The sequence below is a fragment of the Schistocerca piceifrons genome, chromosome 4 (assembly GCF_021461385.2).
Source record: "Schistocerca piceifrons isolate TAMUIC-IGC-003096 chromosome 4, iqSchPice1.1, whole genome shotgun sequence".
NCBI lineage: Eukaryota > Metazoa > Arthropoda > Insecta > Orthoptera > Acrididae > Schistocerca > Schistocerca piceifrons.
The window spans coordinates 514,179,319-514,193,392 of NC_060141.1; the positions used below are offsets into that span (position 1 = coordinate 514,179,319).

The 14,074-nt window shown below is 41.1% G+C and overlaps 1 protein-coding gene across 1 annotated transcript in view; it reads left to right on the forward strand.

Annotated features, from left to right (window-relative positions):
* Positions 1–14,074, forward strand: part of LOC124795954 (dynein axonemal heavy chain 6) — a 1,096,896-nt gene that overhangs the window by 1,066,500 nt on the left and 16,322 nt on the right. Inside the window, exon 68 of the mRNA XM_047260034.1 lies at positions 1,393–1,510. Coding sequence (XP_047115990.1) covers positions 1,393–1,510 — 118 coding nt within the window. The remainder of the gene's footprint in view (positions 1–1,392; positions 1,511–14,074) is intronic.

Genomic DNA, 14,074 nt, shown 5'->3' on the forward strand with positions numbered 1-14,074 from the left:
TAATGTAATCTTTCCATCTACATGCTCTTTCCTTTGGATTTAACAATGAAATCTCTTTTTGTTTCTTAATGTTTACACAACAGTTTTAAAATGTCCAAAATTTTTAGACTGCTTTTGCCTCCTATTTCATCCATTTGAGAAGTAAGTGTCATTAAGGAGGAATTAAACTAGAAAGGTAATGTAGTGTTGGAGAGTAGGTATTCCACGAACGTTTTCAACAAGTGGTTTCATGCAAGTGGGGCTGGGTTACAAGTGGATAGATTTATGAGAATGAAGGTTCAGAGTGGGCTTTCAGTTAGTTTTGGTCAACATGGTACATGATGGTTAAATGTTGTCTTCTCCGTATGGAGAAGGTTAAATAACACCATTTGGTGTGGAATTGAAAATAAGGAATCTGAACAGAACTGAAACAATCTGTAGGATGGCACTGCAAGTTTCCTTGGGTCAATCATCAGACTGACCAACTTTCACAAAACAAGTGCACAAGACCTAAGCACAAACATTCTTTTGTTTCTGCTCGATCTTCATGCCTATTACATTATTAAATATTAGTTTTACTTACAGGTTCTTTCCTGCACATTAGGTTTCTTTGTCTCATGACTTTTTTCTGTTCTATATCTATATGTAATTTATTTTCCTGCTTTTTCTCCCTTTACAATCTTTAAAGCTTTTGGAACTAGGTTCTTCTGTGTTTTATGTGTCTGATGTAATTGTTTCACGTCTGCTCAATTGATCCTGTTTCAACATCTAGTAACAAGCTGTAATGTCAGAGTTATAATGTAGTCATATGAGTTGCAACTGACATTGGAGTGATTCATCTGCACCAACTATTAATTACATCAGTTTGTGTATTGTTAACTGTAGTTCCATCTGATTATTGAAGAACGTTTGCTCAGTGCATTTACATACATATGTTATGAAGTCCCATATTTAAGAATATTTGTTTCTAGAGCAGAAACAAGTGTTTCCTAATGAAACTAGTCCAGCAATGTTAGGAACAACAATGTTAATGTCTGTTTACTGGACATTAGGTAACTGTATGTGATGATGCAATCTGATCAATATGTTTGTGATAATATTTTGTTAGAGATAGGAAGATATCAGTGTTGAGTTCAGTCATATATCAATACTATGTTTCCTCTTCTGTATTTCATTGTTTCTGCTGGTGGTTAGAAAATTATGCATTGTAAGGTAGCCCATTAAGTTGTCAGAAAAAATACTATCCACAGTCACACAAAAAGTAATAATTTATGAAGAGAGCAGCTTGTCATTATTAAATGGGTATTAAATGGGGGTAACACCAAGAATTGAAAACACTTATCCAAGACAAACAGAAGCTAAGATTTTCTGTATGCAAGACAACATTTCTCAGAAGAGTATTTTATGTTCTAGGTTCCAGAAATGTATGAAGGACTAAAAAGACCAAGTGATGGAGTCCTCGTGCATGGAATATTTCTAGATGCTTCAAGATGGGATCTTCAGACAATGACACTATGTGATCCAAATCCTGGTATGTTTTATATATTCATTTATTTATACAATGTGTTCCATGATTTCCATCATGAAGGAGAGCCTTCAGGGATGTGGAAGGAGTCAAATTATACACTGGTACGCATGTCCATTGCAGATTACTTCCATCAAATATACAAATTACAACTAACACTAGATCTGCTTACTTCATTAATTACTGGAATTACTTCTGACTGCAACCCCGTGAACCATGCACATTGGTGGAAACGGGTGGAAAAACATTGGAGAGAGATCTGTGAAGAGGCCAGGGAAACATGTGGTTCCTGAAGAGGGGCAGCAACTTTGTCAGTAGTTGCAGAGGCAGGAGTCTGGGTGATTGACTGATCTGGCCTTATAACATCAACCAACATGGACTTGCTTTGCTGCTACTGCAAATGGCTGAAAGCAATGACAAATGACAGCCTTTATATCTGAAGACAAGCAGTTCTATTTCATGCCTTAATGGTGGAGGCATCCTCTTAGGTAAAATACTCTAGACATGAACTAATCTCCCATTTGGATCTCCAGGCAGGGACTACTCAGGAAAATGGTGTCATTAGGGGAAACAAAACTGGCACTCTACACATTAGAAAATATTGGGTAAGAAGGTTAAGGAACTGAAAAAAAGAAGAAATAGATAGGTTGAAGTTACATAGGGTGCATCACCTAAAACTTGTACTACGTACATTGCAGAAATGGAAAATGCTATTGATGTGTGGTTCTCAGAGACTGGAGTGGTAGTTTGAGGCTTGTATTGTTAGGCAGTAAACAGATTGCAATAATATTTAGTGCATTTTTTGTGCAAACATGCACTTTTAAATGGAACACTGTCTATTGATGTTAACACGCTAAAAGCAGGGTAAATTAGAATGTCAATGGTGTTTGTTGCAGGATTCTAGTGTGATATGTTTATAAGATACCATATTTTGAAAAGTTTCCACACCAACCCTTGCTGGTGCCATGCAACCTACGTAGTTGCTAGAAACGGTGTTGTTATGTTTGCTTACTTTGTGCTTGTGTGTTGCTTGAGCGCATTGCAACTGCTAGTCAGTCAGTGTGTGACAGTCCAAGTTGTAGGTCATGAGCTGAAAATGGGATTTACCAATGCACAAAAAGCCCACATGCTCATGGTGTATGGAGATTATAGGAAGAATGCCGTTCATTCACTTACTGTGTAATCTAGATATCCCTATAGATGTCAGCCATCTCAGCAATTATTTATCAACCCTGAAACAAGTCACATGAAAGTGGTAGGGTAACATGTAGACATATAACAGAAGAAAAAAGTGATGACAGAAGAGGGGGGAATTAATGTTCTTGCTGCTTTTGTAGTTGACCCACACATTAGCTCCTGCGCAATTGCATGAGACAGTGGCATGTGTCAGGCAAGTGTCCTACGCATGTTACATCGATGTAGTTTCCATCCCTATCACATCTCTCTTCATCAAGAACTGCATGGAAACAATTATTAGAATAATGCTAACTTCTGTACATGGACATTAAGACAGGATACTCCAGATGTATCATGTATTTTGTTTAGTGATGAAGTCACATTTACCAAGCATGGCAAGGTAAACCACTGAAACATGCACTACTGATCTGTTGACAGTCCCCATTGGCTTCGACAGGTGGAACGTCAGCGTCCACAGAGTGTAAACATGTGGTGTGGAATAGTGAACCACCAGCTCATAGACCAGTTTTTTACTGACCGAATGAACAAAAGTATTGCAGCCTCCTAACAGACCATCTTCCACATTCCTCTGCAGACTCCCTATCAGACTGGAAGTGTGTATTGCCGCTGTTGGAGGTCATTTTGAACACTGCCTGTGATGGTCAATTGTCTTGTTATTGTTCAGAATCCACATAACTGGTGTATGCACTTTTGTTGTTATTTAGGGTGTGTTACCACAGGTATTGTACAAGTTCAGTACAAGTTCAAGTACTTGTACAAGTACAAGTTCATGTATCTCATAAATGACTTGCACTAGAATCCTGCAATAAACACTGCTGCCATTCTAATTCACCCTCCTCTTAAATTGTTAATGTTGCTAGACATTGTTCCATAAAAAAATGTTTGTGCAAAAAAATAAAAAAATACCCTTCCTAAGTATTACCACAATATGTTTATTGGTTAACAATACAAGCCCCTGACTACCAATCCATCCTGTGAAAACTCCGCATCAATAGCACTTTCAATTTCAGCAGTATTATTGGTGCATGTTGTAGGTGATTCATTCTGTATGGAGAGGAAATTAATGAAGAGTGGTGACAGGAAGAATAGGACTTCTATTCAGGTCACTACAGGGTTACCAACATAAAATCATATGGGAGTAATGCAGGAGTAACAATGAATATGAAGATAGGAATGTGAGTAAACTACTATCAACAGTACAGTGAACACATTGCAGTTGCCAAGATGACGCAAAGCCAACATCTGCAAACTCTTATGTCTAATAGCACTGCAGATGAAGAGACTGATGGAATTATGAATTTTCAGATAGTTAAGGGAGACTAAAATGTTACCGGAATTTGATAGTAAGAAACCGATGAGAAGGAACAACAGTAGGAGAACATAGGCTGAGGAAGAGGAATGAAAGGGGAAGCCACATGGTAGTATTTTGTAATGAGGACAATTTAATCATTGCTAATATTTTTATAATACATAACATTTATAGGGGCAGATGTGGACATTGACTACAATTTATTGGTTATGAACTGCAGATTAAAACTGAGGAAATTTCCAAAAATAAGGAAACTGCTAGATGTTTTTGAGAATTTGAAAGAGAGTATTAGGCAGTGACTAACTGAAACAGGAGTAAGGAATGCAACAGAAGAGGAATAGGTAACCTTGAGAGACAAGATCAAACAGGCAAAATGACAAGGGCTAGTAGAAATCCTCGAGTATCACAGGAGATATTTTTAAGTTTAAAACAAAGGTTGTTATCTGTGGGTATTTCAGTATTGAAACAGCAGATTCCAAGCAACATGACTCCACCTTAAACTTTCATTGCACAAATGTGTGTCCAACTCTTAATGATACATGTCACAACAATATTATTGTTAATTTATGCGGACATGAGTACATAGCTAGCCTGGTCAATGGAGTTTTGCAGATTGTGTGCCACTGCTTTCAACGCTTTATTATATTCAACCAACTTATTCCAATGAATTTAATACGACATGGGTAAGAGATCAGAGACAGTAAAACACTATGTCATTTATTGACAAGTTAAAGAATGCAAATTGGGATTCTGTACGTGAGATTCGAACAGGAAAACTGGAGTTGAAAATGATTTTGATGACATTTTTAAAAAATACAAAGACCTATGGTATTTATGTTTCCCATTAATAAAAGGTAGCTCATCAGTTAAATGTAAAAATAGAAAATTAACTGGTCTACAAAAGAGCTGGCAATAATTAGAGAAAACATGCTCATACTTTTATCGAATACATAAAAGTGTGGATAATCAAGAAGCTGAGCAGATATGTTTGGTTTATAATGTGTACCTTAAAAATAGAAAGTATTACAAAGCTAAGCTCATATAAACCAAAAAAGCAGCATGAGAAAGATACACAGAAAGTGCTCCAAATAAGTGTAAGGCAGCCGTTATTAGACAAAATAGTTCTTCCAGCCAGGCATGTAAAACTCTGCTTCATTCAGGAGAATTGAACAGCTAGTTTGTAACATCAGTCAGAGAACTCTGAGACAAAATTAAGACCACAGAAACAATTGAGAGAAACCTGCTTGGACCCCAGCTGTCTTGAAGGGCCTTTGTTTCGTTGGGGTAAAAGTATGGCTGATGAGGACTGTAAAACTGGTTCCAAAAATTCCAAAATTATGGACTCTTACTGGATCTTTAATTATGTTGTTAGAAGAACATTCACTTTATAAGTAAAACATAAATGTTAAGAGTCCAGAGTTTTTCCAGATTCACCCAAAATCTCAAAAGTTGAAAAGCATGACCTCCTTTGTGACAATCACTATGGATTTCAGCCAGACAGAAATACCATTGCAACTGTTATGGGAATTGTTGTTCAAATTTTAACAGCTTTCAAAAATAAGAAGATGGTTTAGCTTGTATTATGTGATCTAAGTAAAGCATTCAACTGCATTCATTTTAACATATTATAACAAAATTAGGTATTATGGTGCAAACAGATCTACATTAGTAGTTATTTCTACCTCCTTGAACAACAGAAGACAGTTTTCTCAATTAGAAATTGGTATGGGTGTTTCACAGGAATCTGTCCTTGGCGCCTTCTATTTCATCGCAACTATCAATGACCTGCCCCATTGCATACCACTGCTTGTTACCTGCTACGCTGGTGATACAACTTCACTTAATTGCCATCATGACATCCCAACTCTTGATAAAATTACGCAAGAACCTCTTGACTTCATGACACAAACCCAAAAGCTTATGTTGGGACTATCTAAAAATATCTATACAAATAACAAATCTGTAAAACTGCTGCATCTGCTTGTCTGAACATGCGTCCCCAAAACTACTAGATGAATTTTCATCAGGTTATCGCAACTAACTTGAGCATAGCTTGGGAAACATATACGATTTATTTCATCAAAATCAGATAATAGATATGGAAAACAAGGATATCGTGAATCGGAAATTTTATCCATACTAATATAATAAATGTGAAAGTAACTCTCTCTGTTATGTTTTCACGACCAACCCACTCAACTACTTTTGATGAAATTTGGTATGGCGATAGCTTGAACCCAACCAAGATCAAATGCTGCTTTAGAAAGTGTGTAGTATCAAATACCTATTGATTTGAAGAATATAAGGGAAAAATATTTACTCTTTCAAAAAGCTATTTACTGTTGGACTTTTGATCTTTATAATTCTATGGAAATGCTTTTATTGGTTGATAAGTGCTATGTGATTTGATTCAAAATAATGAATACAATACTTATAAAATCTTCATCCTGTTTAAACTGTAATTCCACCCTCTTTTTTTCGTAATGTTCTTGTTGGATAATATATAGCTACTTCAGTAGCATGATGCATAGAAGCGTGCTCCTGCCATCTGCCTCTGTATGTGCTGCTCAGTGATGACACTGTGCATGACAAGCTGGGACAGCTTGGGAGGAGAGGGAGTGGGAGGCACATCACGAGCTATGCTTACCCGAACAGGCAGACAAGTGAGGGTAGCTGACATTACAGCATGTGCCGTAGCTTACTTAGTTACCTCCACCATGGTATGGTCTGAGCCTTGTTCAGTGCTGCATGTGTAGATTTTCACAAGTGGAGGGTATGGCTGCTGGTGCAGGACTGCGAAGACAAGGGTGCAGCAGTATTGCCGGGTGGCTGTGAAGTGGTGTTGACAGGGTGCCCTTGTTTTACAGCTGAGTGTGCATGTGCCAGTCACTGCGAGCATGAGGCACTGGAGCCTCCAAGTGTCAGGATGGGTGGCGGCAGGTCAGGGGCATGGCACTGGGAGTGTTGGGGGCTGCAATGCAGTATCAGGAGCATGCCCAGCAGTTGATGGCTGTGGAGGGGATATCACTGGGAGAGGTAGAGAAGCAGGGACAGGAGCATCCTGTGCACGAGTGTTGGCGATAGTCGGAGCATCAAGTGGAGCACCAATGTAGCATGGTGCATTTTCCAGAGCACTTTCGACTGTAGTGTTGTGGGCAGGCATCTCGTGGGCCATAATGATGGGAGTACTTGGCACAGTGTAGTCAGTGATGTTGGCATCATCATTTGTGTCTGCGGTTTGTTGGTGTATATGGTACTCAAGTTGCATGTGTGGGTTTGGCCTGCACAGAGGCAGGCTTCAGCCATCAACAGAAGTGCTGGTCAGTGTGCTGTGCAGCAGATGCAGATGTCTAGGGAGTCCCATTTCAGCACCCAGTGGAGGACAAAGTAGTGCAGTCAGAGAGGGGGCTGGTGAGCACCTATGTGCAGCATAATGTGGGTGCATGACGCAAGATCACTGTGAATGAGAGTCCTGTGCCATGGCGTGGGCGAGACATGGGTCACAAAGCGAACCATGCAGTTCTGCAAGCCAGTCATGAACTCAGGAATGACGTCATCTACAGACAGGTCGGCAAGCTCCAAGAAGTCACCTGTGATGGCAAGCAGCTGGTCGTAAAAAAGATTGGCAGCTGACATCTCAAGGTTGGCCTCATGAGCTACGTGGTGCCTGTGATATACCAGCAGCAGGACAGCAGTCCACCTGTTGTTGTGGCTTGCAAGGGTGGCCTTCAAGGTGCGATGCAGACATTCCACCATGCTGTTGGTAGCTGGGTGGCAGCTCAGTGCCAGGTGCAGGTCAGCTCCACACAGATCTGTCAGTGTACAAAAAAGGGCAATCAGGGAGTAAACACGGACAAGGAAAAAAAATTCCCGGATTTCCAAGTTAAAAATACACTTTCTACCGGGCGAAAATACTTTTTCTTCGTGTTAAGTGACAGTGTACTTTTCCTCAGAACTGTAAAACTTATCAATTCTTTGAATGGTTATTGTTTTATACACTGCCATAGAATTTCCTGGCACTTTAGCAAACGAAACTCAAAGGGGAAAAAAAGCGCGCTTTTGGAAAGATCTTTGATGTGCAGCAACATGTACACTGCATCTTTTCATACTACAAAAGTATAAATTCGAATTCCACCAAACACCGCATTTTATTTTCTGAAGCATTGAAATCGAGATCGCGATGCACTTTTGTAAGCCAGTCATAGCTCATGTCACGTGGTCTCCCCTGCCGATGACAGTGGATATTCAGACATAGGACACGTGATGTAGTCAGTCAATAGCAATATCACAGTTAAGTAACACGAACACACAAATAGGAAAAGTTAATGGTTTAAATTAATAGTCTTGTTACAAGGAAAGCAAAGCATTTGCATATAATATTGGTCTCGAATATTAATAAGCTACAAGAGAAGCTACGCTTTGACATATAATGGTCATCTTTTTGTGCGTGTTACACTTTAAGATACATCACATAAATGTGCCAGTACATTTTCTAACAATAACATAAATAACTGATTGTCTGGGCTCGAAAATCTTCTAAATGGTCGTACTCAAACAGTTGATTTTTGAATGAGAGCCGGCCGAAGTGGCCGTGCGGTTAAAGGCGCTGCAGTCTGGAACCGCAAGACCGCTACGGTCGCAGGTTCGAATCCTGCCTCGGGCATGGATGTTTGTGATGTCCTTAGGTTAGTTAGGTTTAACTAGTTCTAAGTTCTAGGGGACTAATGACCTCAGCAGTTGCGTCCCATAGTGCTCAGAGCCATTTGAACCATTTTTTTCGAATGAGATTTAAACGTTCTGTGATTTAAGAAATTCATCGTACATTCTTGCACATAGTTCACCTTGCGTAAAAGGAAATTTACTAGTAATTATAGCAATGCTGATCATTCGCAAACCCAGTCAACCACTTTAACAGACAGTGATCGGCATTCACCTGTTCGGCTTTATTCTGCTCAGCTTGTGTACCCTGTCCCCTTATGTCTGCAGGAAAGTTTATTTCTAGATATGATGGGGATTACCCTGGCAGAGACATCAGGTACACCATGCACACATTCAAAAATCAACTTAGGATTCATTGAGAAATCACCTTAGAATGTGTTCAAAAACCAACAGTGATGTGTTTCAAATTCATATGAATAATTGATGGACCGAAGTGCATTGGATGCTGGGTGCTTTGTTAAATCAGGTTTTTCCCCTTCAAGAATATGAATTTGGCGCCCCCTGAAATTTCTGCCCAGGGGAGATACCCCGGTTTGCCCCCCTCCCCCCAACCCCTAAATCCGGGCCTGTCGCGCGTGCGTGAATCTGGCAGATAGCGCGCACCAGTATAATTTTTCCGGTGGCATCTGGCTGCTTGCTGCTACTGCTGATGCCAGCTGACAGCCACACTACTGTAGCCAGAAGCGGGAGAAAGTACTACTCATACGCGAGTCAGCTGTGCATGAGCATGAGCTTGCTCACAACTGCTCAAAGAAATCTAATGTAAACAGTTGCGATGTCATGCTCACCGGAGGCAATTTGTTGTGATGAAGCATTGCATAGTCTTCCTAAAGCCTTTGACACAATTCGCTGCGGGCAGACACTTGTATGTGCACTGTATTTTGTTGTTGTATATGGGACATTTCCTTTGCTGCTTAAGTTTTATTTTCTTTTTTTTCCCTTTAGTTCATGTTTTATTGCTGCTATATTATTCTGCAGTAGCAGGATACAGTAATATCCTTTATTAGAGTATTAGTTCTTACCAGTCAAAATTACAAAAATTCAAGTCAAAACTAAAAAGAATGAAAAATTCTCAGAATTCTAAAAAATTCCCGGGTTTTTACCGGTTTTCTCCCAGATGAAAAAATTCCCAATTGTCCCAGGTCGTATACCCTGACAAACATAAATCAGTGCCCGTGGTCTGCAGTGATGTGGTGTGGGAAGCCCAAAACAGGCAACTCTCATGCGGCGAAAGCAGCTTCTACCGTAGCAGTGATAACATTGGGTATTGGCGTTGCCTCAGGCTAGCAGGTGAACTTGCCCACCATGGTAAGAAGGTAGCAGCAGCTATCAGATGAAGGTAGGGGGCCAATGATGTCCACATGAAGGTGGACAAAGCAATGTCTGACATCTGGGGAAGTCGTGACATGCGCATGTGGCGGCTGATCTTGGCGTGCTAACATGCTTGGCATGTGCGGGCCCATGTCCTGCAGAGTGTCTGAATACCTGGCCACACAAAGTGCTGCTTTATCAGAACAGCAGATGCGCAAACACCGGAGTGCACCAAGTTGTGTAATTAGTCAAATGTGGCAATATGGCCTACCTGAAGGCAGCGAGTAGAAAGAGGCGTGGTGAGCACGTGGATACACTGAAGCCAGGAGCCAGTGTGCATTGAAGGTGGAGGTCAGGGACAGCATGAAGGTGGAGGTCAGGGGCAGCATCCTGGAAGAGTTGGGCAAGTCCTGGCTCGTGACCCTGGGTGGTATTAAATGTCTCGTAGCCCAGTGATGAAGCAAATGGCGCAGGTGTAGTTGGTGATGAAGTTGTCAATTCCACGACTTCACGTATGTCAGTTGTAAATTCTGAGCTGAGCAACAGTTGCCAGAATTGATGTGGGGAGCACTGATCAATGTCTTTCGTAAGTGCAAATGTTGGGAGTTTCTGGTCAGTGGAGGCCAAGGGCTCCTCAAAGGAAGCAGTACACCCGCACTGAGCAGCTTGTCCAACTTGGCCTTGATGATCTTCAGTTTATGTGATACTAGGGGGCACACCCGGCAGAAGACGGGTGATCCGCAGATGGTACCGATGTTGTGTACAGTTGAATGGCAAACCTCTCGAGGCACATGAGGGCATGTGAGAGCAGGGAATTGCACCAGGAGGTTGGTGTATGGACCTGCTTCACATTGAAGAGAATAGCAAAATGGGTGGTGCACTGTGTTGATCTCCCAGAGTGGCTGTCAATGAGGTGCTGGCCAGCAATGTCGGGGAGCAGGTGATAGTGTCTAATGAAGTATGCGTTAATAATGGGGTCAGTGACATCTGCAACACTGAAGGTCGACGGCAGGTCCCACTACAGGCCAAGATCAAGGACACAATGATGAATGCCATGTCTAGCGATGGTGTAATTATTCGCTGCCATCAGGATAATGGGTAAGATGGCAAAAAAAATTTCATACAAGTCACTGCAGGAAATAGACAACACAGAGCTGGTGTCTACAAGGAATGGCATGGCAGGAAGGGCGTCAAGGATGAACAGGTGTTGGTAGACCAAGTAGCAGCCAGGCACCTAATCCCAGCGGTCATTGACATTATGGTACCAAGAGCAGGGTTCTCTACAGTTCATTGCATTCAGGTTGCAGAGTGGCATTTGGGTTGCAGAGCAGAAGCACGCCCAGTCGTGAGGGGCACTAGCAGCGCAGCTGGAGCTGCAGTGATGATTCTCATGGCAGCTGAGGCTGTGCGAACCGCGGTGGTCAGAGCCGAGTTGGGCCACGGTCACTTGCAACATTGCCGTGTCGGCGCTGACGTGGGCGGGCATGTCATATACTCCCAGCTCTTGAGCACTGTGCTGCAAGCCATTGGGGAGGAGCTGGGCCCGTGATGTCATTAGTGGCACGTCAAGAGGTGAGGGTGAGCACGGGGAAGGGGGTGGGGGTGACTAGCAAGGTGACAACCAGCTGGCTGCACCTGTGGGGGCGAGATTGGCACATGGTGGCAATGCTCAAGGGTAGGTAAGCCAGCATCTCATGCATCCCATCGGTGAAGGAGAAGTCAGTGTTTGATGCCACTACTGTCTGTATTGGAGCCAGGAGGCAAGTCAGCCAGCTGTAATAAAGAAAATGGTTAGAGACATGAGGCTCCATCAGACTTCAGTGGTGGGGCAGGAATTGAGAGGCTTATAAGTTCCAACACAGCCTGAGGGAAAGAAGAACCCAGATGCTCTGCATTTCAGAAAATGTGAGATGCGTCACGAGACAGCATCAGAGTTTCTCATAGTGGCTGGTTGCTGGGGCCACAAGATCGCAGACTTACATTCTGTTATGTCAACTTGAACTAGTTGATTACCATGGCAACTTGGCATCCTGAATGATGCTGCAGCCAGCAAAGGTAGCATCCACTGAAGAAAACCATAGGTTGAGGTCCTTTGGGTTGAAGGGTGGCAGATGAGCTGCGGCACGGCTGGACGGAGTGGTGGCAGTGCATGATAAATCGGACAGTACTTTGAGGGCAGGATGAGTGGCAGCAACTGGAGGTGGGGTCAGTGCAGGCTGGGCTGCCATCTGTCACATCACAACCAGTGGCATGTGCAGGTTGATGTCGCAGCGTTTCAGTTTTGTGAGGCGCATTGTCAGCTCAGCGATAATGGCATGCAGCATGTAATTATACGGGTTATATCAAAGTGAATGTACTAACCAATCTTGGATCATATGAAATGACTGATTCCAAATTTAAAAGAGTTGAAGCCCAGAAATCCATCACCATATAGCTATTCGAAAATGTATAAACGTCAACATATATAAACACTTAATGTAATTATAATAATGAGTATGGTCTTCTTAAAATGATAAGCAGTCATAAAAAATTATTTGTACTTTATTTTTGACATGTATGTTTCAAAGATGATTTTTCAAAATAGATTGACATATGATGATAATTTCTTTGCTACATATGATGATAATTTCTTTGCTGCATGTTGTTAAAGGTAAATCTTTGTGTTTGGCGATTTTTTAGTATGAGTTTGAAGTGCAAGGATGGAGTACAAGTTATGTGTGCTGTGTCAGGATGGTGGCTGATGTTAATTTGTATTGTGAAATGAAATGACTAAAAACATTTCTATTCAATAGCAGAAAGTCCACCAATGTTCATATTATTTAACAAAATAAAGCCGAGCATCCTCTAGACCAGTATAAAAAAGTTGTGTTTCAAGATGGAGTATGAGCCTACAACTTACAACAAAGAAGAAGAATAAAATATGAATATTATGAAACCTAAACATTCAAATTCTACCACTGCTACCTCTCTCTGCAGTGTGTCACTAGCATACCATGACAAGTGCTGTGAAAATATGACCAGCTACCCAAATTATTAACTTACTTCAAAGTTAATAAATCCACTGATATTATGAAAATCAAGTTTGTTACGGAGTTTCTAGAGGATGAAGCATTACATTAAGTTGGGTAATCAGTATACTAATGATGACACAACCCATGCAGATTTTGATAAAGGACTTTTAAATAAGATTTTGGTCAAAGACTGAACAATCTAGAATAAAAAGTGAATTTATCAATGGACTAAATTACAAGGAAGGGCGTATTAACATAAAACAGTTTTGCAAAAATTTGGAAATAAGCAGAACCAAGAATCCCATTCACTCATCATTTCTTAGTACAGTGAAAAAGAAAAAAAACATGAGTATCAGTTGTCTGAAAATCGAAAACTTGGGAATCAATACTCTAGACCCTAGACAAGCAAGTTCCACTTGGAAGGTATTTTTGAAACTTGCACTACAGTTCCTACAATAACAGTTCTTCTGAAACTGTTCTAACCACAGACATATTGAAAAAGCATAAATGTAGGTAGTAATGATGGTAAAAATTCAAAAATAAAAGCAAAGTCTCAGAAAGATATACAACTATTATTTCATGGAACATTGTAATAGGTATATGAAGGTAGACTACTACACAACCCCCCCCCCTCTCCTCCCCCTCCCCACCCCCCTCTGTGTGTATGTGGCAGGGAGGTCGGTGAGTGGTTAAGGGGTGAGATGGGGGAGGGCCATAACCTTTTTGTTTCTCCTCATATCTCATGAGTGTTATTGATTTGGTTACATGAGGGATGAAAAGCTGTTAAGGCCTGAGCAATTTTCTGTTTTCGCTGGATAAAGTGTTGTGTGCATCAAACTGAACCTCACCTACAGTGAATTTATTGCCCTGTTTGAAGCAATCTTTCCAAAACGAACAACACAATGTTTACAGCTAGGTCACTCCACATCAATTGAAGCAGTGCCCCTACTCAGCCATTTCCATATCTAATTAATTTATGGGAAGATTCCACAATGTCTTGGATGGATGTGTACAAAGTTTCAG